We start from the raw sequence: 24,258 nt of genomic DNA on the forward strand, positions 1-24,258 counted from the left end.
CAGGGCTCCACCTCGCATCCCTGAGATCATGAGCCCAGCCGAAATCCACAGTGGTATGCTTCACCAGCTGAGACGCCCAGGTACCCCGGGAAACAGTACTCTTATTAGGAGAAGAAGGATGAAACCTAAAGAGGAAATGCACATGGTTTGGTATAAATATTAAGACTCCTGTTAGAAATATTATCATTTCTCTCTAGTATCTTCTGGACCAATACTCAAGTCAACATTATGAGGAATTCTAATAATTGGCCATCTAAGATTATAGTTTCAAAGAATACAGTTAATTGTCTAGTTAATTAATTTATAGGCTATATAAAAACTGTAGAGTGTAGAAAGAGGCACTCAGGAAACCTTTCAAAGAATACAGTTAATTGTCTAGTTAATTAATTTATAGGCTATATAAACACTGTAGAATGTAGAAAGAGGCATTCAGGAAACCTTGTTGAATGTATTATATAGTTGCAGTACTTTTTCTTTTGGGAACCATGGCAGCCATGAATTTATTTTTTATTCCTTGGTTGATAATTTCTGACCACTTAGGACATTCTCAACCTCTTTCCCAAAATACAAAATAGGAATTTAATATATTTAAATAGGATTTATCCAGCCCCCATAGGACAATTATCTGTATTTGGGGAAAGTGAGTATGTCATGATCAAATATGCCTCAGCCCAATCGTCCATCAGTGTTTTTTCTCTTTTTGTTGGTTTTTTTGTTGTTGTTTTTTGTTTGTTTGTTTTGGTAAGGACCTCTCTGATCATCTGATAAAACCACGGACACTCTCCCCAGGGAAATGCCCATTGAAAAATATGTTGCATATCATGGCAAGGATGAACCGATGCCCCAAAGTTTATACATGAGTCCCTACCCCCGTTCCAGTTTATTTATGAAAGTATTCATTCTTCTGACTTATCTAGAAAGCCACTTAGACTAACTAAAGATGACAACTATTGGAAAGACTCAAGTACTTAAAGGGGCAGGAGGTCATTGGGGGTAGGGAGGGAAAAAATGAAACAAGATGGGATTGAGAGGGAGACAAACCATAAGAAACTCAATCTCAGGAAACAAACTGAGGGTTGCTGGGGGTGGGGAGAGGGATAGCGTGGCTGGGTTATGGACACTGGGGAGGGTATGTGCTATGGTGAGTGCTGTGAAAGGTGTAAGCCTGATGATTCACAGACCTGTTCCCCTGAAACAAATAATGCATTATGTGTTAATAGGAGAAAAAAAAAAAAAGACTGATGAATCACAGACCTGTATCTCTGAAGCCAATGCAGTATATATTGATTAATTGAATTTAAATTTAAAAAAATTTTTTTAAATGGGGATGACTAGGTGGCTCAGTTGGTTAAGCAGCTGCCTTCGACTCAGGTCATGATCCCAGCGTCCTGGGATCGAGCCCCACATCTGGCTCCTTGCTCGGCAGGGAACCTGCTCCTCCCTCTGCCTCTGCTGCCACTCTGCCTGCCTGTGCACGTGCGCTCTCTCGCTCTCTCTCTGGCAAATAAATAAATCTTTAAAAAAATTTTTTTTTTAAATGAAAGAAGAAGGAAGGAAGGAGTCATAAGGGAATACTATTTAGGCTCCTTTCATATAAACATAATAACCACATTTTTTAAATAAGATACTTTTTTTTTTTTTTTTTTTTTGAGAGAGAGAGAGAACATCCTGGGGAGGGAGGGGGAAGCAGAAGGAGAGAGAGGATCTCAAGCTGGCCCTATGCTCAGTGTGGAGCCCAGGCACAGGGCCCAATTCCAAGACCCTGAGATCATGACCCCAGCCAAAATCAAAAGTTGAATGTTTAGGGCGCCTGGGTGGCTCAGTTGGTTGAGTGCCTTCAGCTCAGGTCATGATCCTGGAGTCCGGGCATCGAGTCCCGCATCGGGCTCCCGGCTCTGCAGGGAGTCTGCTTCTCTCTCTGACCTTCTCCTTGCTCATACTCACTGTCTCTCTCTCTCTCAAATAAATAAATAAAATGTTTTTTAAAAGTTGAATGTTTAACCGACTGAGCCTCACAGGTGCCCCTAGATTTCTTTTTCTGTAAGATCTGCAGCAGAAACAGATAACTGGTAATTGCACACGTGAAACTGGCATTTGTGTGCATACCACCTGCTATTATGTGAGTGTGGATGCCTGTCCTCTGGTCTCTGAGCTGTTTGTGTATTTTCTGATGGTAAATTGCTCATCTCTTAGTTTGTAAAAATACAACTGACCTGATATGTAGAATGTTAGGTAGACTCATACTTTTTCCTAATTTGAAAAACTTGATTCATATTTTTTTCATTTGGAATTCATATTTGGCATTTATATTATCAGGGCATAATGAAATGGCATTAAGTTGTAATTTTTTTTGAGGAGGGGTGGTAGGGTGGAGGAGGAGCAGAAAGAGAGAGAGGAGAAAAAGAGAATCTTAAATGGGTTCTCAGCTTAAGCAGGCTCTCACAGCCAGTACAGAGCCCAGTGGTGGGGCTAGATATCACAACCCTGAGATCATGACCTTAGCTGAAATTAAGAGTCAGACACTTAACCAGCTGAGCCACCAAGGTGCCCACATTGTAATTTTTTTTTTTTTTTTTTAGCGCTGAGGATAAAACTAAATCTATTATATGAAATATTTATGGAATTAATGTACTTAGTTATAGTAGTACATTGGTTTTCTGTGGACTATGTTATTCAGGAAGATGGTAGGTGAGTTGTTAGATCATAATTCCTAAGTAAAAGTTTGATATTTCTATTTTGTCTCCTAGAAACTTCTTACATTTAAAACTAATACATTTTTTATATTCTTCAAGATTAATTCCAATTATATGTTTTTTTATTTTCTTCCTTCATGAGCTTATCTTTCATTTTATGTTTGTGGAAATGTTACATTTAATGATTATGTATCTTTAAGCCCCATAAACTACCTAGAAACAGCCTAGTGTTTTAGAATGACCTAGTGATTTAGTTGGGTCCGCACTGTGGATGGCCTGGCCAGTTCTAGAACGACATTTGGTAGTAACGTTGGATTCTTATTAGAGTAAGTCATAAAGAAACTGAAAAGCTTCTTCTAGTCCTAGAACAAGGGAACAAGTCTAGTCTTGGTTTGGTTTAGACTTTTACTAGAAGTTGCCTGGGAGACCAGATCTGAACTCTCACCTGAAAGGTGCTAAATGCACTTTGTAGATGGTCCAAGTTGTCAGATTCATTTTAAATGTAGACTGGCTATAATTGGGCCATTTTAAAGGAGAAGGGAAGAAGGTACAGCTTTGGCCTTATCGTCCTCTAGTGCCCAGCATCAGTTGAAGTAGTCCTTTTTTGCCTCACAGAACTGCCGAATCTGAGAATAAAGTACTACCACCTTTAAGACAGAGATTGGATGGTGGTGGTTCACCTTTTAATTTTATGGCTGTGGGAGCCATAACCATACAACATGCTAGGATTTAATTTTCCCTCTGCAATTTCAAAAAAATGTTACAGATCTAGTCTACAGGGTGTGTTTTCCCGTCTTCCATATGCCATTCTCTCCACCCAGCAATGAATTCTACCCTAAGTTCATTAGAAGGAAACCATTTGTCAGGATGATTGTATGAGCTCGGGGACACTAAAGAATTAGAGTGCTCCCAACAAGATGACTTCTTGCATATATAACTGGCAGCTGTGTTTCATGAGCTCAGCCACACACCCAGGCTGGTAGGTGTCTCCCCTGGAACTCACTGACGGCTTCCCCGGTTGTCTGGTCAACCTCATGTCTAGCCCACAGAGAAAGGAAAAGAGTGACTACCAGGGCAAGCAATTTTCTTTTAACTAAATGACATGAAAATTGTACACATCACTTCTACTCACATTCTTTTGGCAAGAACTTGGTCATATGGCATATCTGGCTTCAAGGGAAGATGGGAAATGGTTTTTTGATGGGTGGTCCCGTGCCCAGGTAACCTGTGTGACTGGGAAACAGAGGGAACGAAGGGCTGGGGTTTAAGTGGTATTCTGCTATGCTTATGATACAAAGGTGGGGTCCTTTGGTCAGCTAGATTTCTCAAGGAGAATTTTGCAGGGAAAAATGACCTCAAGCAGTATCATCACTGCTCAGATCTCAAGCAATACCATCACTGCTCAGAATGAATTGCGTCATTTTCTAGCGAACTTAGAAGCATTTGGTAAAATAACTGAAACGAAGTGAAAACATTCCTCTGAAATTAACAGACTGGCAAGGGCCAAATGGCCAGTCTCCTATTATGCGCTGATAGGATAGACAGCCGGGCTTAGAATTGCATGGTAGCCCTTGTCCTAGATCTCCCTCAAAGTTATCTACAAGGTCATTGAACTTGCAACCCCTTGCCCTTGGAAGGGGTGCAGAAGGGTAATCAACTATTGTCCTTTCTTTCCAGGATACACTTGAGTCGTGCTCCAAGGAGCAGGAGTTTAAAAGCGTCCTCTTTTCTCTGTGCTACTTCCACGCTTGTGTGGCTGGGAGGCTGAGGTTTGGCCCCCGGGGCTGGAGCCGCAGCTATCCCTTCAGTCCTGGAGACCTCACCATTTGTGCCAACGTCCTCTACAACTACTTAGAGGCAAGCCCTCATGTAAGTGCTAGTGGTCAGATAACCTCTTCCAAAGAGTGTACTGAATCTGTCAGTCTTTGGCCACTATCAAATGGGCCATAATTTCTCTTTTGAAGCTATTATTGAAATAGCTGACACTGTATATGCATCTTCTGCCAAGTGTGAAAATACACCAGATCAAAGGTTTTCCAGCAGTGGAAGCTCAAACTTCACAAGATAGGTCAAACCAGTTCTACATCAGCAGCTTAGTGCAAAAAAAAAAAAAAAAAAAAAAAAAAAAAAAAAAAAAAATGTCCTTCATTATGTTAACAAAAACAGTGGTTTACATGTGCATATATGCCAGATTCATTAGGCAGGTAATGAAGCATTTGCACAAATGTAATTACATACAGCAATTCTGACAGTTCATAACACTGCATTAATAATCACTACAATTAGTTCTTATGATGGAAGCAATTTACAGCGCGTCACATGTATAAATAATGGTGCATTTCCTGCATATGTCATTATTATGTATTAAGGATGCCACCTTGTTGTGACTTTCTCAGTAATGTTCCCCTTGATTGGAAGTTAAAGGTAGATGAATGATTTTATTTCATGGCTAAAATGCGTTTTACAGATGGGCACGGGAATGCTTCATCAAGAACATTTGTGTAAACTCTTAAAAACCCCGTGATTGGATTACAAAAAGGAAGAGCCATTTGTAGGAATTTTCTGGCTTAGTCTTCATAAAGGAAACTTTTTCCCTTCCGTTAAATCTGTTACAATTGAGATACATTTGTCCAACCAACTGTTGTGCCCTGGGCCACACTTTCTGTAAAGGGCCTTTAAAATGACTCATCTGTGTTTCTGTGGGTAGAGTCGCTATGTGTTCTTTTGGTAACCATTGTTACAATTTTTGTTACCAAATAAGTCTTCTCAAGCTTCAAAGGTGAGGTGACCGCTATCAGAATAGGTACACTCAGTGTATAACGTGGCCGTGTTCTCCCAAGGAACATATTTTGAGTAAGTTGTATCTAAAATAAGCTGCTTTAATACTGTATGTGATCAGTGATGATCTGTCATGTTCTAAATTTTTTCCTTAATTTTTATTTATTTATTAGAGAGCATGAGTAGGATGAGGGGCAGAGGGAGAAGCGCACTCCCCACTGAGCAGGGAGCCTGATGCAGGACTTGATCCCGGAGTCCCGAAGGCAGGTGCTTAACCAGCTGAGCCCTCCAGGTGCCCACATAGCTATCGCTTTTTAAATGGACAAAATTTGAGCATATTTTGATCCTCGTAATGGATAATATTTTGAGTTGCTCTTAATACATTTTGTGTAAAATTTTGCAGGTAAAATCGACTATTATAATAGTTTTGGAGAAAGTGAAACAGATCACTTAATCCTCTTATACAAGTCCTTCACAACTGTCCCCTGACGCTGAAACAAGGACTGTTGTCCACTTCAGCTGACTCCTGTACGCAGCCGAGGCAGAAATGATGGGGAGAAAGAGAGGAGCAGACTCCTGTTTGTCCCTGGCTCTCATGTCCTGAGACCTAGCAGCCCTGCGGTGGCCCTAGTGACTCCCGTTGTGCTGCTGCCCCCACTGGCATCCCAGGAACAGCACAGCTTGCAGTTCTGAATGCTCTGTCCTCCCTCGGATGTCTACACCCAAGGCATTCACTGCACGTGGCCAAGCCAGTGACCAAGATTTGGAAGTAAGGTTATATTCACAGTTTGGTGATACAAAATGCCCTTTTCAAGAAGGCATATGATCAAAACAAGGATCAGGATTTGGGGGAAGAGCGTCAGTTATTGATAATAGATAATAATAGAGCCCCAGCTGATGAAAATCTTGAGGGTGGTGCATATCCGCTGATAGAACGCACAGCCCGTACCTCAGGGAAACGAAACAGAGAAGTCTCTGTCGCCCATCCACTTCATGAGGGTGACGTGGAAGGTTCCCCCGGGGTGGTTCCGGGAGCCTGCTTCAGTCCGCTCGCTTCTCCCGTATTCCTCACCCACCTCAGAGCAGCTTTAAAGAAAGACCTCTTTGAGGTTCATTTATTCAAATTCAAATAAACTTGTAACCAGTACATTTGGAATAGTTGAAGCAATTTTACTTGTTCTGTCACATCGTGCAACCCACGAAGGCTATAATTAAGTTTTTAGTTGAACTGTTGGGAGGCAATCTACTGCCCCTGAGGGTATAAAGGTTCCTGTCTGGAAAGGCTTCATCACAGACTGGCATGTTTTGCAAACCCTGAGGAAGCTAAAGGGTAGCAGAGAGAGGCTTCAAATCCTGCTAAGCCAAATAGAGAGGAGATACTGGTATTTCCTGAAGACCACATGGTCCAGTCATTAGTCAGAACCCTTAGAACAGTCAAGGAGTAGGCCAGTCGTGCCATGAACCAAACCCTCAAATCAGTCTGCAGCAGGGGGTTTGGTTTGCTGGGATTTTTACAAGGAGAGGGCATCTTAAACATCCCCCAAATGCAGATTGTATAAGGTTTTCTTCATTTGCCTAAATGGATCCTAAAACCTGCTATCACATCCTAAAAACGTGACGTACCACAAAGGCCCTGTGAACTAATACCTTTTCCCAATTTTTGGATGAGATTTTGAATTTATCAAGTTTCCCTGCGTGGCATGTTCTAGGAATAATTGCTTTAAAATCTGCATTCAGTGTTCGTGAATTTTCACCAAATGTATTTAAACACCCCGAATGTAATTCTGTCAAGAAATTCTGTGGAGAAACCTAGACCATTTTTGAACCTCTTTTAAATGCTCCCGTTGGTGGGGATTTGGGGAAACATGGTGTTAGAGGTACTTGGAGAGAGGCGTGTACTGCTGATTGGCGTGTCTGAGGCAGATGCTGGGGGTCTGGCGGTGAACATCTATGTGCTGTCCTTCCCAGGTCCCATGGGAAGACCTCCGTTACCTCTTTGGTGAGATCATGTATGGAGGCCACATCACAGATGACTGGGATCGCAAACTGTGTCGGGCGTACTTGGAAGAATTCATGAATCCATCTCTGGTAAGACATTTTATATGTCATTTACAGAAGAGAAAATCCTAGTAAGGATTTAAAATATTTTTTAAGTTTTATTTATTTAATCTCTGCACCCAACATGGGGCTCGAACTCACAACTCCAAGATCCAGAATCACATGCTTCACCAGCTGAGCCAGCCAGGGGCTTCTTGATTAAGAATCTTTTAAAATAACATCACTATATAAATACTTCTTAAATATTACTGAGGAATCTTGACCTTTTGCAAGTATATACTTGCCACTGTCAGAGTTTGGAAGTTTGTTAGAAATGAAGAGTGTTGTTGTTGTTGTTGTTGTTTTTTAAGATTTATTATTTATTTGAGAGAAAGAGAGCATGCAGGCATGTGAGTCGGGGGAGGGGCAGAGAGTGAGACTCTTCAAGCAGACTCTCCACTAAGCATGAATCCCCATACAGAGCTCCATCTCTGGACCCAAGAGATCATGTCCTGAGCCGAAACCAAGAGTCAAAAGCGTAACCCAATGAGCCACCCACATGCCCCAGAAATGCAGAGTGTGGGGCGCCATCTCAGATCTGTGAAATCCAAATCTGTTTCAGTAAGACCTCCTCGCTGATTTATCTGTGAGTCCTCATGTTCCACACCCAGACAAAGGACCCTCACGGAAACTGGCTGAATCTTAGGAGTAACCCTTGGAGATCATGGGCATTGCCTATTTCATGGAAACACAGGGCGCCCTACATCTCTTTTCACACTTGAACAGGATACCAACTATTTTTAAAGGTGTGCCATGTCATTTCTTTGACATCAGCCAGAGCACCATCTTTCTAATAGGCATCCTTAGGCAAGGGAAACAAAAGCAAAAATAAACTATTGAGACTTTATCAAAACAAAAAGCTCCTGCACAGGAAGGACACATTCAATAAAACTAAAAGCCTATAGAATAGGAGAAGATATTTGCAAGTGATGTGTCTGGTTAAGGGTTAGTGGTTACCAGAATATATAAAGAATTTCTAAAACTCAACACTCAAAAAACAAATAATCCAACTGAAAATTGGGCAGAAGACATGAATCGACATTTTTCCAAAGAAGACCTACCAATGGCCAACAGACATGTGGAAAGATGCTCAACATTATTCCTCATCAGGGAGACACAAATCAAAACTACAATGAGCTACCACCTCACACCAGTCAGAATGGCTAAAATCAGCAACACAAGAAACAACAGATGTCGGTGAGAATGGGGAGCAAGGGGAACCCTCCAGTATGGTTGGTGGGAATGCAAGCTGGTACAGCCACTCTGGAAAACAATAGGAAGTTTTCCCAAAAAGTTAAAAATAGAACTACCCCATGGGGGACACCTGGGTGGCCCGACTTCAGCTCTAGTTGTGATCTCGAGGTCTTGGGATCGAGCCCCATATTAGGCTCCCTGCTCAACAGAGAGTCTTCTTGTCCCTCTCCTTCTACCTCTCTCCCTCTCCCCTGCTCATGTACTCTCTCTCAAATAAATAAAATGTTGGGGCCGGGGGGAAGAACTACCCTATGATCAAGCAATTGCACTGCTAGGAATCTACCCAGAAAATACAAAAACTAATTCAGAGGAACACATGCACCCCGATGTTTATAGCAGCATTATCTACAATTGCCACATTGTGGAAACAGTCCAAGTGTCCATCCAGTGGATAAAGAAGCAGTGGTGTCTATATGACAGTGGGCTGTTAACCATAAAAATGAAGGGATCTTGCCATGTGCAAGGACACGGATGGAGCTAGAGCATATAAATGCCAAAGGAAGTAAGTCAGAGAAAGACAAGTGATTCCACATGATTTCACGCGTGTGGAATTTAACAAAAGAAAGGCGCAAAGGAAGAAAAGAAGCAAACCAAGAAACAGCCTCTTCACTATAGAGAACAAACTGATGGTTTAGGTGGATGGGGGATGGGTGAAATAGGTGATGGGGATTGGGGGGGCACTTGGGATGAGCACGGTGGATGTATGGAAGTGTTGAATCTGTATTGTACACTTAAAACTCATACTACATGATATGTTAACCGGAATTTAAATATAAGCTTTATTTTTTTTTTAAAGATTTTATTTATTTATTTGACAGACAGAGATCACAAGTAGGCAGAGAGGCAGGTAGAGAGAGGGGGTGGGGGAAGCGGGCTCCCCACTGAGCAGAGAGCCTGATGTGGGGCTCGATCCCAGGACCCCGAGATCATGACCTGAGCTGAAGGCAGAGGCTTTTACCCACTGAGCCACCCAAGTGCCCCTAAATATAAGCTTTAAAAAGCAAATATGCTAAGGACTATAAAAAATAACAAAGTTGTGCATATTTTTTCATTGTTTGAGCCACCTCCTGTTGATAATTTCTCTGAGAACTTCATCTCATAAAAGTATTACGTAGTTTTTGATCCCCTTCCTCAAGTCCATTTTGAGAACTAAATAATCATGTAATAGAAAATGTGTATTATCTGGGGGTGCCTGGGTGGCTCAGTGGGTTAAGCCGCTGCCTTCGGCTCAGGTCATGATCTCAGGGTCCTGGGATCGAGTCCCGCATCGGGCTCTCTGCTCAGCAGGGAGCCTGCTTCTCTCTCTCTCTCTGCCTACTTGTGATCTCTGTCAAATAAATAAATAAAATCTTTAAAAAAGAAGAAGAAGAAAATGTGTACTATCTGTTGTCTAATATAGAAAACTGAGGACAGATTTTGTTTTTTACTGCTTTTAGTAATGTTAAAGAATTTGGGGACAGTGCCAAAAAAACCCCAAAAAAACCAAAACCAACCACCTTTCCTGCCACGTGATCATTATTTGTTTCCGTTGCCGTGAGTCTCCCAAGTGTTTCCTTAGTTCTAATGAGCAGGATTTCACAGGTCACAGAGACACTGTCAATTTACTCCAATTCAAAATCCCTCCTCAGAAGAGGTCTGGGAGCAGGTTACCATGGAGATGGGAAAGCTATAAACAGTTTCAGGCATGTGACCTTTACAGAGGTTGATTTCTCCAAGCGGTGGTGGAGGTCACGGGGCAGAGTGAGAAGCTCATGCTGGTGTTCCCTCTCTGGCTCGGGCCTGAGGACAGGGAGCGAATGACTGTTGCCAAACTAGACAGTCCATTAACCTTGCCAAGTCTGAACTACCATTCGAACAGCGGTACAATGAACACAGAGGGGCAGCAGCGGAGTGTGGGTGAGCCCTTTAGAAATGTAGGTATCCACCCTCCGTGCAGATCTGCTGATGTTTTCAGGCTCAAAATGCTTCCTTTGCTGTCTGGCTTCCTCCCCGGACAGTACCACTTCTCAGCTCAACAGAGGAAGTTCAAACCCTTGCTACTTGGTGGCAGAAAAACACTGCAACATCCCAGTTACTCTGTTCTCTTGCAGATGTGTCTCACTCTTGCTGTTTATTTCAGGAGCTTGATCTAACACCTGTGCATCTGCAGGACGTCTTTTCACCACTTCTCATGTTGGGTTTGTTGGTTTTTGTTTTTTTTTTTTTTTTTAAGATTTTATTTATTTATTTGACAGAGACACAGTGAGGAGAAAGAGAACATAAGAGGAAGAGTGGGAGAGGGAGAAGAAGGCTTCCCGCTGAGCAGGGAGCTGGATGCTGGGCTCAACCCAAGGACCCTGGGATCATGACCTGAGCCAAAGGCAGATGCTTAATGATGGAGCCACCCAGGTGCCCCTCACGTTGGTTAACTTATTTAGAAATTAGTACCTCTGGTTGCACTGAACCATAATCAGAAAAGCAACTCATTAATGGTGTGGAATTTAAAGCTCAGCCCAGAATGCCTTCATGGTGTTGTCCTGTGAGGGGGATGGGTGGGTTTCTTGCTGGATAAGTGACAGAGACCCTGGGAGAGGGTTCCCTGATGGCAGTGTGCCTCCCAGGTCTCTAGCAAGAGGTAGGGAATTATTTATTAATATTATTCTCTCACCTAAAGCATGCACATGGCAATGCTAAATGAGTAACAGAAAATTACTTTTAGAAAATAAGGTATCAGGTCACCTGAAGGTTGTCATATATTAAAAACTCTTCTGGTAATACAAAGTAACCATTAGGAGGCTGGGCTTTGAGATAAAAAACAATACTAGGGGGCACCTGGGTGGCTCAGTGGGTTAAGCCCCTGCCTTTGGCTCAGGTCATGATCTCAGGGTCCTGGGATCGAGCCCCACATTGGGCTCTCTGCTCACCAGGGAGCCTACTTCTCCCTCTCTCTCTGCCTGCTTGTGATCTCTCTCTCTCCCCCTCTCTCTCTCTGTCAAATAAATAAATAAAATCTTTAAAAAAATATACTAGTGTTCGCACTCAATTCTCCCTGTATTTGCTTTTATTGTAGGCCCCTCCCCTGAGTCTCAGTTTCGTCTACTGAATAAGAATGGCCCATTTCATAGGTTTGGTGTTAGGTTTAAACATTGGTGCAGTGTTAGAACAACATGCTTAATAATTGGAAGGTCTTTTATTATTAAGTGTAAGTTTCCATGCTATCTCTTGCATACTTGGCTAGATTTAATCTGTGATTATAACAATGGAAACAATTTATTAAACACTTGCTCTGTGCCGGGGATCAGCACTCCACATCTCATGTGTGTTATTTTCGGGCTGCACCATCATCCTGCCAAGTAGGTATTAATATCCCTCGTAATCAGAGAAGAAACCCAGATTCCCACAGGTCAGACAGTTGGTAAGTAGCTAAACCAGAATTCGAGCTCGCAGTCAGACTGCACGGACCGCAGGCTATGTCTGCCCCACGCTGCATCAGTTGGAATGCTGATCTGTGTGCAGTATCTGGAGCTTGGGGCACCGATCCACTGACTTGTGTCTGTGCTTTGCGCAGTGGGTGCCCAGGGGGCTGCCGTGAACAAAACCGGGCAATCCGGGAGCTCTAGGTTCTGGTTCTGCCACTAACTTGCTGTCCAGCTTTGTGCAGGACCTCCTTGTGCCTCAGTTTATTGATTTACAAAATGAGGGTACTGTCTAGAAAATCACTCCAGTACCTGTCAGCTCTGAAGACCTCATGATGATAGAATTTACCCTTGAGTAATTTCTGAAAATCCCTTACAGCACTTTGGGGTCATGGCATTTTTTACTCAAAAGGCAAAGGGCAAATGCATGTGTTTAGGTTCAGACTGAGCTGGGGGCTAACCTAGGCAGGACTCCTTGGAGAGGCAGCATAAGAGGTGGGGCTTTTATTAAATGCCAGAAAGCAAAATGTAAGAAGGACCATAGTCCTCCAGAGTCAGGCGAGATGCTGGCTTTCCCAGTGCCTAATAATTGCGCCTGACACTGATTTCTGTAAAAATGACTTCAAATCCTTGATGATTTGGGGGGGGGGGCATCATGCGGAGTCTCATTCTCTTTGAGCACAATGCCATTAATTTTTTCAAATAACTTTATTGAGACAAATTCAAAGAGAAGTTTACCAATTCCACTTGGACAATCCAAAGGCTTTAGGCATATTCACAGCTGTGCCGTCACCACAGTCTGTTTTAGACACCTCGTCACCCCCCACAGAAAACCCTTTACCCATTAGGAGTCACTCGCCATGTTCTCCCCGACTCCCCAGCCCCAGGCAACTACTTTTTGTCTCTGGGTTTGCCTGTTCTGGATATTTTATGTAAATAGAATGATACACAGCCTTCTGTATTTGCTACCTTTCTCTTAATGTAATGTTTTCAAGGTTCACCTATGCTATAGTATATGTCATTGTTTCCTTTTTATGGCCAAATCATATTCCATTGTATGCACCATTTTCTTTATGCATTCATCAGCTGATGGGCATTTGGGTTGTTTCTGTTTTTTGGCTATTAGCAGTAATGCTGCTAATGAACACTTATGAACAGGCGTTTGTGTGGACATACATTTGCATTTCCTTTGGGTGTATACCTAGGAATGAAATTGTTGGATCATAAGGTAACTCTGTTTAACATTTTAAGGAACTGCCATATGATTTTTCCAAAGTGGATGCACCATTTTATATCCCCACCAGCAGCGTATCAGGTTCTATACTCTCCACTTCTCTGCTGACACTCTTGTTATCCCTTTTTTTTTTTTTTCTTAAGCCATCCTGGTAGGTGTGAAGTGGTACCTTGTTGTGGTTTTGGTTGGCATTCCTCTAGACACTAACCATGCTGAGCATCTTTTCATGTGCTTATTGGCAATTCATTAGTCTTCTTTGGAGAAATGTCTCTTTAGAATTATTGACTCTTTGAGGAGTAACAATAACCTCCTCAAATAACCTCCCCCAAAGGTCCATATGCAGAGCGCTCTACTCTTCTGGCCTCATCACCAAGCAGCAGATTTTCATAAAAGTCTTGGGTAGGAAAGGATTCAGAACCAGGATTCACAGAGCTCCTTGAGCACATGGAAACCTTTACAGTTTTCTTTCTTTTTTTTAATTTAATTTTTTTCAGTGTTCCAAGATTCATTGTTTATGCACCACACCCAGTGCTCCATGCAATACATGCCCTCCATAATACCTACCACCAGGCTCACCCTAACCCCCAACCCTCACCCCTCCCCTCCAAAACTCTGTTTGTTTCTCAGAGTCCACAGTCTCTCATGGTTTGGTTCCCCCTCCAATTTCCCCCAACTCACTTTTCCTTTCCTTCTCCTAATGTCCTCCATGTTATTCCTTATCCTCCACTATGAGTGAAACCATATGATAATTGACTGTCTCTGCTTGACTTATTTCACTCAGCATAATCTCCTCCGGTCCCACCCATGTTGATAAAAGTTGGGTATTCATCCTTTCTGATGGAGGCACAATACTCCATTGCATATATGGACCACATCTTCCTTAATCATTCGTCTGTTGAAGGGCATCTTGGTTCTTTCCACAGTTTGGCAACTGTGGCCATTGCTGCTATGAATATTTGGGTACAGATGGCCCTTCTTTTCACTATGTCCCTTTACAGTTTTCTTAAAGGAGAAAGAGAACAGGTAAACACCTACATGAACAAAGACTCATTTTTCGAACTTTGCCTTTTTGACATCACAGTAGGAATGTACAGTGGAACATTCCTCAGGTTGTGTTTCCTCCCAGAAAATCAGAATATGTTTGAAATAATCATGTCTATTCCCAGGACACAGAAAAGACCCAAACGAACATCAAAGCCTACTTACATGCTTAGCTGTTTGCATATATGGTCTTTAAATTCCCAGTCATGATCATTAGGTTGCTAGTAAGAGTGATATTTCACTGATGAGACTGAAACTCAGATAAACTGTCATATTTTAAGGCCTCCAGCCACCAACCCACTCAGGGATGGGAACTGCACCATGTCTGGCTGAACAGAAACCTCAAGCCTTTGCCTTTCCGTTGTGGTTTTCTTGTGTTTTGCTCATTAACGAACATATAAAAGCACTCTTCCCGTGTTTGTAAAAAGACTGCTTAACTGTCTCTCCAGAAAGTACAGACCATTTGCGTTCCCACCAGCACTATAGGAGCAGGCCCTCCTTGCTCCTTCTAGTCCCCATGGCGTCTTAACATTTCTAAGCAGTTCCACTTCTTGGTTTCTTTGCTTGAAACTCTGTTTCTAACTTTCTGTCTTTCATGGAAGGACAATTTAACTGGCTTTTAAGATTTCTTTCAACAGTCTAGTGAGCCCTTACAGGGAAGATCAAGTCCTTGTTTGCAGGGACCAAAGTCTGGTTTGTATATATGTATTCTAATTTCTGGTTTCATTATTTGTATTTTGTGCCCATATCTCTGTTTTGAATAAATTATCTCATAGACTAATAATACAAGTTAAAATCTCCCTCACAGTTTTGTTTCGGTCACCTTGAACAGGTGAGATTGAAATGGATTATTCTTAGGGACCCTGGTGGCTCAGGCAGTTAAGCATCTGCCTTAAGGTCATGATCCCAGGGTCCTGGAATCGAGCCCCGCATCGGGCCCTCTGCTCAGCAGGGAGCCCGTTTCTCCCTCTCTCTCCCTCTGCCCTTCCCTCTGCTTGTGCGTGTGTGCACTGCCTCTCAAATAAATACGTGAAATATTTAAAGAAAAAAGAAATGGATTAGTCTGATTTCTAAAAATGAAGTGCTAGAAAGTGCAGATAAATGAGTGAAATAAACCATGCTAACAGATACTGGCGGGGAGATGGTCCAAGTTGCTCCTGTTTCTCACGAAATGAAAGAGTAGCTTAACTTGGAACTCTTCCTAGTGCAGAACAAGTGCCATCTCCAATATTTAAAACGCCTTCTGGAGTTCACAGCCACCAGTGAGGATCGTCAGTAAGGACACAGGCCCTCTGGGAAACTGGCGATGGCAGGTCTGAGAACGAACAAGCTGTCAGTACTCACAGCTGACCTGGTTGTATAGAAAATCACTTCCTTTGTCCCCATCAGACTTGGAGTTTCTTAAGAACTAGAAGAGATGAAACTTTTATACTCCAGAGGCTTGTTAGGCTGCACTAGGTGGTGAGTACCTAGTATCCAGTAACAATCTGCGAATACCTACTTTGTCTCCGGGTGAGAGAGAGGGGACCAGTGGCATAACATACACAATTAGAGGAACCCCAATTTCAGAAAATGATTTAGAAAATCCAGGCATAAAGGAGCTACATTCGGTAAGTGATTTTTAAAGTGTCCCACTGGGGGCGCCTGGGTGGCTCAGTGGGTTAAGCCAATGCCTTCGGCTCAGGTCACGATCTCAAGGTCCTGGGATTGAGTCCCGCATCGGGCTCTCTGCTCAGCAGGGAGCCTGCTTCCCTCTCTCTCTCTGCCTGCCTCTTCGTCTACTTGTGATTTCTCTCTGTCAAATAAATAAATAAAATCTTTTAAAAAATTGTTAAAGTATCCCACTGTCCATTTAAGCACATCGAGACAGAATTTATAGCAAGAGAGATTGGGAAAATGAAAGAGGAGGTTATGGCCCCTGGGAACTAAAAAACAATTGAGAAAAGATTTGAGATGATGCTGAGTGATCCAGAAAATTCTAAGCACTTGACTGAGTTTATGTTTGGTGAGAGGACAAGGTGCATAAATTGTTTTGCTATGTTTTGAGGAACCGTGTTCACATGTCCAGGTTTGGTGCTGCTCTTCATTGCCTTTGTTAAGAACCTTCCTCTACATGGAATGTCTACCCACTGCCCCCGCCTTAATGAAGTAGATGGGCATGATCAATGCCTCATCATGCCAGCCTTCTGTTCGTTAGGCACCTGTGCCTCATTCAGTGAGCACCAGTATGTGCCAGCAGCGGTCCCAGGGTCTGTGGATCTTGAGATGAGCAACACGGGCTCTGTCCCGAGTAGCTCAAAGGTAAGGAGGCAGCACTGATAGGATTCTCTATATATTCTGCCCTGTACAATGTTACATACGCACAGTCCTGTTTTTCAGTATATGTACATGGAACTGTGTTTATAACATGTGTATGTATCACATATCAAATAATTCGAAGCCCTATTGTGAAAAAGTATGTACATTTGGAAAGCAAAGCCTAGAGAGTCATAGAAAGTGTGTGCAGAATGAAGATATAAATCAGGCCTCTTGCCTGGGGGGCGGCGGTGGGGGATTACTCTGAGTCTCAGTTTCTCTCTGCAGAATGTTTGCAGAGGTTTGGGACAGTCACTGACGGGGAGCACGTGATGGGGTGATCACGCAGTAGATGGGTCAGAACCCAGTTGGCCTTTCGTGTGCATGGATCTTGTTGCCCCAAGCAAACTGCAGACTCCATCTTCTGGGGGCAAGGATTCACGTGTTCCTTGGACTACCCCCTTCCCCCCGCCCCCACCAGAGGTCAGCCTGGTGCCCTCCATGGGGCAAAAAGATGGGTTACAAAAGCATCATGAAACATTTTAGAGAGCCTGCACCCCATGCAGCATTGCGCTGGACATTCCTACCCAGCATGTTCTCAAAGTGTCTTAGGATGCTAAGAGTGATTTCCTTTTAGACTTGTCATAACGGACTTTTTCCCTTTGTGGCTGAAGATTGAAGAGGAGTTCATGCTGGCACCGGGATTTGCAGCCCCACCTAACCTAGATTACTCAGGCTACCATCAGTACATAGAGGAGAAGCTGCCTCCAGAAAGCCCAGCACTGTACGGCCTCCATGCAAACGCTGAGCTAGAACTCCTGACAGTGATGTCCAACACGCTCTTCAGAACGTTGCTGGAGCTGCAGCCCAGGAATGCGCTCATCAGTGAGGAGCTGGGGCAGTCCGCGGAAGAGAAGGTAGGCGGTCTGTTTTCTGTTGCGCTGTAACATGTAACATGTAACATGTTCACAGTGAGTGATCTAAGTGGACCACTCGATGGCTTTTTCCCTTTCCATAGACCCATATAATCACCACCCAGGTGAAAATTCTTAACATTTCCAACACTTGGGTTCAGTCTATCCCTCTGCCTCTGCCCAAACCTGACCTCTATCAGCATAGACGAGCTTTGCCTCTGTTTCTTTGTCAAATGGATGCGTTCCTTCAGTACGTCCTGGTGCACATGCAGCCCCTCTCAATCCATGTTACATTTACGAGATTCGTCTGTATTGTTGCATGGACCAGTGACTCAATTTTGTCTAGTATTCTATTGTACATGTATATAGTTCATGCTTTAATTCATTCTATAGTAGATGGATGTTTGGGTTATTTCTAGTCTTTCACTGTTTTGACTTATCACAGCCATGAATATTCTTGGAGTCTTTTGTCAACCGGTACAGGCAACTCCCAGAGGTGTTCTCCAATATTCCTCACCCCCTTTCCTCAGAAGTGGAGTGGCTGGATTGTGGGATGTAATGTGTAGCTTCAGTAGATATTCCCAAATATCTTCAGTAGATATTCCCAAAGTGTTTGTACCACTTACACTCCCGCCAGCAGTGTGCACATTTCATTTGCTCTCCATCCTTGGGGTTGTGTTAGCAGTACTAATTCATTCTGGTTTTAACTCTGCATTCCTAGTCAAGGACTAAGGCTGAGCATTTTTTCCTATGACCTTGGTCATCTAGATGTAATCTTATATGAAGTGCCTGTTCCAGCTGCTCGCCCATTTCTTTGTTGTCAGTGTTTTTCTCACAGATTTGTAAGGACTCTATTCTCATTGTACATTCTTTGTCAGATGGCTGTATTGCAAACATCTCCAAATCTGTGACTTGCCTTTCACGCTGTGTTTTTGGCTCTGTCATTTTGTTATGGTGTCTATTTTACATTATCTTGGGAGATTGGCATTATTTCTTTTTTCTTTTGGCATTATTCTTTTGAAGGTATGTATTATCCTAGAACGACAGGGATGAGAAACAGACATCAAGTCTTATTTGGTTTTACATTTAGTTTATTTTCCCCCCAGATAAATTAGCCCTCATTTCCCTCACAATTTAATCAGGATTCGACTGACAAGGATTCAGGTTGTTGGAACACACTAACCATCAGATTTAATTATAGTGAGATCTGAGGAATTTTCATATTATTTCTTGAAATAGGGCCATTTGCTGAGGCCCTTGGTTGTCATTTAGAGGCTTTAGAATTTGTTGTGGGGTGTTTTATTCTATATACTAACATTTTCCTTGTATGATTGTTAGACCTCTTTGTTTGTTTGTTTTAAGATTTTGTTTATTTATTTGATAGAGATCACAGGCAAAGAGGCAGGCAGGTGGCAGGGGGAAGGGGGGGAAGGGGGAAGCAGGCTCCCTGCTGAGCAGAGAGCCTGATGTGGGGCTCGATCCCAGGACCCTGGGATCATGACCCGAGCTGAAGGCAGAGGCTTTAACCCACTGAGCCACCCAGGCACCCCTGTCATTATGTTTTGTTTTTTAAGATAAAAAGGAAACGTTCATCCATTTGGAAAAAGCTTTCTATTTTTTCTATTAATAGAAGCAGAGAGATGGATGAAGTCTTCATTTAGTTTTGGGGCTTTGATCTTTCCAACAAAGAAGCCATCTATTAAACCAGAAACTGCGAAGCAAATAATCTGTAGATGCCTCAACACAGTGAACAGGCAAACAGATTGTGGCAATGACTCTTTTGGATGCTTACTATATGCTAGGCAGTAAAGGACGTGCTTTACAAATAAGCCACTTAATAGCTTCAAGTAGTATCAGGATCCCTATTCCAGACTTAAGTTTAGGGGACTTGTCAGACTGCTAGAAAGGGACAATGAAGGAAACCAAACTCTAGCTAATTCCAAAAGCCATTCTTTTACCTAACCTGCCTACTATACTGTTTCATTCTTTCTAAAGATGCTGCAGGTGAGTTTAAGATTTCAGGACCTGAAAAATAACCTGCCAGGGTGCTAAAGCAATTTGGGATTAGGCTTCCAGAACCACAGTCAGTAGTGCAAGAAAGCAAGGAAAGAGTGAAAGCTGCCTGAGGCTGAAGACAGGCAGTACTCGTAAATCTTTTGTCCATTTTAGGTATTCGTTTGTTTTCCCCAGTCCAGTAAAAGATGAGAAAAAATATGTATATTGAAGTACTACATACATTTTCACATCTTTAATTTATAAATCTTTTATTTCTTCAAGGCAGTAATTAAAGAAGACAGAGAGACTCCCTTGGTATTAGAAATGTGGATCCAAATTGCTCCTAAAATTTTAGGCTATGTCAGTTGGGAGGGCCACATCATAGACTCACCAGAATTAGCTCAAGCCTAAAGGGCATTTTTGGTTCATGTGACTTTTCAAATGTTTTTTTTTTTTTTCTTTTTTAATTAGCAGAACATTACCAAATATAGTACCTAAATGTTGGGATTCTACTTCCTCTGATTCCATCTTTGCATACCAGTGAAACATAGATGATGATGACAGTTCTTCGATTCTTTAAACGCTGACAGCAAATAAACTGCAGACAAAGAGTAGCTCCTTTCCGGTGGGATCCGCAGAAGGGGAGGGGCTGCCTTGATGCAGAAGTAGTTGAGCTCGTCCACAGTGCATGTCCGCCCATATCCAGGGAGTAGTGGGTCTCTCTTAAATGCGTTAGCAGGCATCTTTGGGAGTGGTGGAATATATTCTGGGACTTCTTTGAAATGTCAAGGGCATGGTTCCTATGACTAAAAATGAAACACAGAGGAGCTAAATCTTGTGTGTTAATGATTTAAGGTTAGGAATATCTTGGATGACATTTTGGAGAAACTTCCAGAAGAGTTCAACATGGCAGAGATAATGCAAAAAAGCTCCAACAGAAGCCCCTATGTTCTTGTTTGCTTCCAAGAGTGTGAAAGGATGAATATTCTCCTGCAGGAAATCCGTGTGTCGCTTCAACAGTTAGACCTTGGTTGCAAGGTAAGTTTACAAGTTTAAAAGCAGTCAGTTTGAAATCTAACCCACGTCCAAAGACACTGACTGTGTGGCCTCTCTTCTCCGTGCCAGGGGGAGCTGCCATTCTCTCCTGAGATGGAAGCCCAGCAGTCCCAGCTGAGTTATGACACCGTCCCAGACACTTGGAGCAGACTGGCTTATCCATCCACGTATGGCCTGGCGCAGTGGTGAGTTGCCCCTCCCAGGCCCCCGGCCAGTATCTGCCTGGCTGCTGGCTCGGTGTTCTCAGTTCCTGTCGCGTTGGAGCAGCTATGAAGAGTGTACTTAGTGAATTTACTGGCCTGTGGTCGTGCAAACAGAGCGCCACCACTTTCACTGGAGTCTTTTCCATGTGTTGCTTTAAAGGCAAAGATCAGTGAAAAGTTAGGGTCAAAGCAAGAGTCACATGCTGCCCCTTCCTTAGTTGTTGTTTGATCTTGGACAAAATACCTGATCTTCCTAGTATCTGTTTATCATCAGGAAAATGCAGGTAACCATTCCTTCATTATTATTTAAATGGCCATGGGAGGCAACTTGAGTTTGCTTTCCTGTTATTTCATATGCTTATTTACGAAGGTAGTGATTACCAATGCCATCTCATAGCTAACTTTGAAAAGATTTTAGTAGAGGGGCGCCTGGGTGGCTCAGTAGGTTCAGTGGCTGCCTTTGGCTCAGGTCAAGATCCCAGCGTCATGGTCAAGATCCCAGTGTCATGGGATCCAGTCCCACATCGGGCTTCTTGCTTCTCCACCTGTTCTGCCTGCTGCTCTCCCTGCTTATGTTCTCTCTCTCTGGCATATAAATGAATGAAATCTTTTAAAAACAACAACAATGAAAAAGGTTCTGGTTGAGTATACAGGAAAGCTGACCGCTTGGGTGTATGGTTGTGAGTGCAGAGCTGTTCCAGATTCCAGGACCAAAATTCACAGTTCCCTGATGGCCAGTGCTCTCTCCAACTGCTCCTTGGCTTTTGTAGTCAACATAGGAAGTTTCAAAGATTCTCTCTATTCCTGTATTCTCCAGTACCAGAATTTTTTTTCTTCCTTTCCCATCTTTTTTCCATGAACCAGAATGCTACTCTGAGCCTTAAACTGGAAAGTTCCATCAGAATTCCACATGAGGGGCACCTGGCTGGCTTGGTTGATAGAGCATGCAACTCTTGGATTGTGAGTTCAAGCCCCATGTTGGGCATAGAGATTACGTAAAAAAACAGAATCTTTAGAAAATTTTTCAAATGACTGCACCTTAGAACTGCCATCCAGGCAGCCAGATGTTGGCTGTGTGGGTTGTGTGCAAACATAACGGAAGGGGCAATGTGGAAGGGACACAGATGACAGCAATAACCATGGTGGGGGAAGAGTGAACAGAGCTATTCACTGGATTTCTGTGAATGCGATGGATATCCCAAATTAGATTTTGTATTTCCAATTAAAAATATTTACATTACACTTAAGTTTTATAATGTAATTTTTGGAGTCACTTCCATCTTATTTTGTGCTTTCTGATTTCTGTATTTCTCATTTATTCCAATTTTTTTCCAGCTTCTGTCAGTTTGTCTGGGTTCCTTTCCCCTCCCCTGACTTTTCTTTTATTAAAGTAGGCTCCATGCCCAGTGTGGAGCCCGACGTGGGTCTTGAACTCAGGACCCTGAGATAAAGACCAGAGCAGGTATCGAGAGTCAGCTGTCCAACTGAGTCACCCAGGCACCCCCTAATAGTTTTCTTTATTCCATATTTATCCCTGTACAGTTCCTGTTATTTTTTTTTTTTTTAAGATTTTATTTATTTGACAGACAAAGATCACAAGTAGGCAGAGAGGCAGGCAGAGAGAGAGGGGAGGAAGCAGGCTCCCTTCGGAGCAAAGAGCCTGATGCAGGGCTTGATCCCAAGATCCTGGGATCATGACCTGAGCCGAAGGCAGAGGCTTTAACCCACTGAGCCACCCAGGTGCCCCAGTTCCTGTTATTTTAGCAGAGACACTTTACACTGTAACCTACACACTTGATTTTTCTAACACAATGTAAAGTCAACACTTTTAACCTCCCTCTGAACATCAGCCTCTTCTGGTCTGCAACTGTAATTCAACCTTACTTTAAACCATAGTATTTGTGTTTTGTTTTTAGTCAATTATTTTCACTTTAGCAACATACATTGATTTCTTTGTTCATTGTTGCTTTTTATAGCTCATTCTGGGCTCCTTTGTTCTGGGTCCTCTTACCTGCTAAAGGACAAGATATACAACAGGGCTTTCAGCTTATGTGGTGGGGAGTAAACAGGGCTCTTTGTGTGTCTGAATTTTCTTCACTCTTGCTCCATAGTTTACCTACATGTACAATTCTAGGATACCATGATTTTTCTCTCAGCCCTGTGGTTTGGTAACTCCATTGTTTGCTGGCATTTATTATAACCAATGAGACTGTAAATGTACCTGTCATCACTTCACAGCTAATCTCTTTTCTCTGGAACATTTTTCACATTTTTCTCTTCATCTTTGACGTTCTGCAACTTTACTCCTTTATTTAGGTGTGGACTTTTTAAAACATATCCCCATTAGTACCGAATGGTTGTAAATGTGTAGATTTGTCTGCCTGTTGCCTCCACTCTGAAAAATTCTTAGCGCTCTCCCAACACTGCCTTCCCCCATTGTCTTCATTGTATTTACCTACCTGAAATCTTCTATTTTCAATCTGTTGTCTTGTTCTGCTGTACCCTGGTTGATTTCATTGATCTGGCGGGGTGGGGAGTTTATTGTGTTTCCCCTTGCCCTTTAACATTTCATTGTCCAAAATCAATTTTCAATTCCATGTTCTTTATATGGGGGCAGGGGAAGTATCAGTCTTGGTTTCATAAATTCCTGTTTTTGTGACTATTACTCTAGTTTCTTAGGAGTTTAAACCTATCAAAGAGTCTTTTTTTTACCCCCCAGATTCTTCTTATGTTTATTTGCTAGGTTGTCAGCCTTCTTGTTTGTTGGATTTGATACAAGTTTTTTATGCCATATAATCAGTTGTCTTTATATTCAAATGACAGGCTGGCTGGTTATAAAAAAAAAAAAATTAACCTTATTATTGTGGGGCGGCTTTGTAGGCAGCACAGCATTCTCTGATCAAATGCTGCTGTGGGGGTGTCTGCAGAAGACTCAGAGAAGGGAAAAAAGACTGTTTCCCTGGGAGGATTCCGTCTTCAGTCAGTATTAAGCTGTATCTTAGTATTGATTATTCACTGCCTAATTTTCCTGAAACACGGCATGTCCAACTTCAGAGTCAAATTTGTAATTGAGAAAAACTCAAATTTCCTAGAACTGTTTCCAATCTTTTTCCCATTTCATTTAAAAATGCTTACTCTGAACTCTTTCTACTTAATGTCCTTTTTCTACCTTCCAAACCTTAATCCTACTTGAACAAGCAATCATTTTTGTTTAAAAACCTACTGTAAATTGGCTACAATGCCTATCCCCTTGTGGCAACATTTTTAGATGGAAAGTCTTTTCTTTTCCTATCTCTTCCTGTT

At 42.5% G+C, this 24,258-nt stretch overlaps 1 protein-coding gene across 1 annotated transcript in view; it reads left to right on the plus strand.

Annotated features, from left to right (window-relative positions):
* The window catches only part of DNAH11 (dynein axonemal heavy chain 11), a 322,374-nt gene that overhangs the window by 295,517 nt on the left and 2,599 nt on the right, over window positions 1-24,258 (plus strand). The window contains exons 75-79 of the mRNA XM_059171331.1: window positions 4,371-4,562; window positions 7,440-7,559; window positions 17,462-17,704; window positions 20,552-20,734; window positions 20,822-20,937. Coding sequence (XP_059027314.1) covers window positions 4,371-4,562; window positions 7,440-7,559; window positions 17,462-17,704; window positions 20,552-20,734; window positions 20,822-20,937 — 854 coding nt within the window. The remainder of the gene's footprint in view (window positions 1-4,370; window positions 4,563-7,439; window positions 7,560-17,461; window positions 17,705-20,551; window positions 20,735-20,821; window positions 20,938-24,258) is intronic.

This window comes from Mustela lutreola, chromosome 4 (genome assembly GCF_030435805.1).
Source record: "Mustela lutreola isolate mMusLut2 chromosome 4, mMusLut2.pri, whole genome shotgun sequence".
Taxonomy (NCBI): domain Eukaryota; kingdom Metazoa; phylum Chordata; class Mammalia; order Carnivora; family Mustelidae; genus Mustela; species Mustela lutreola.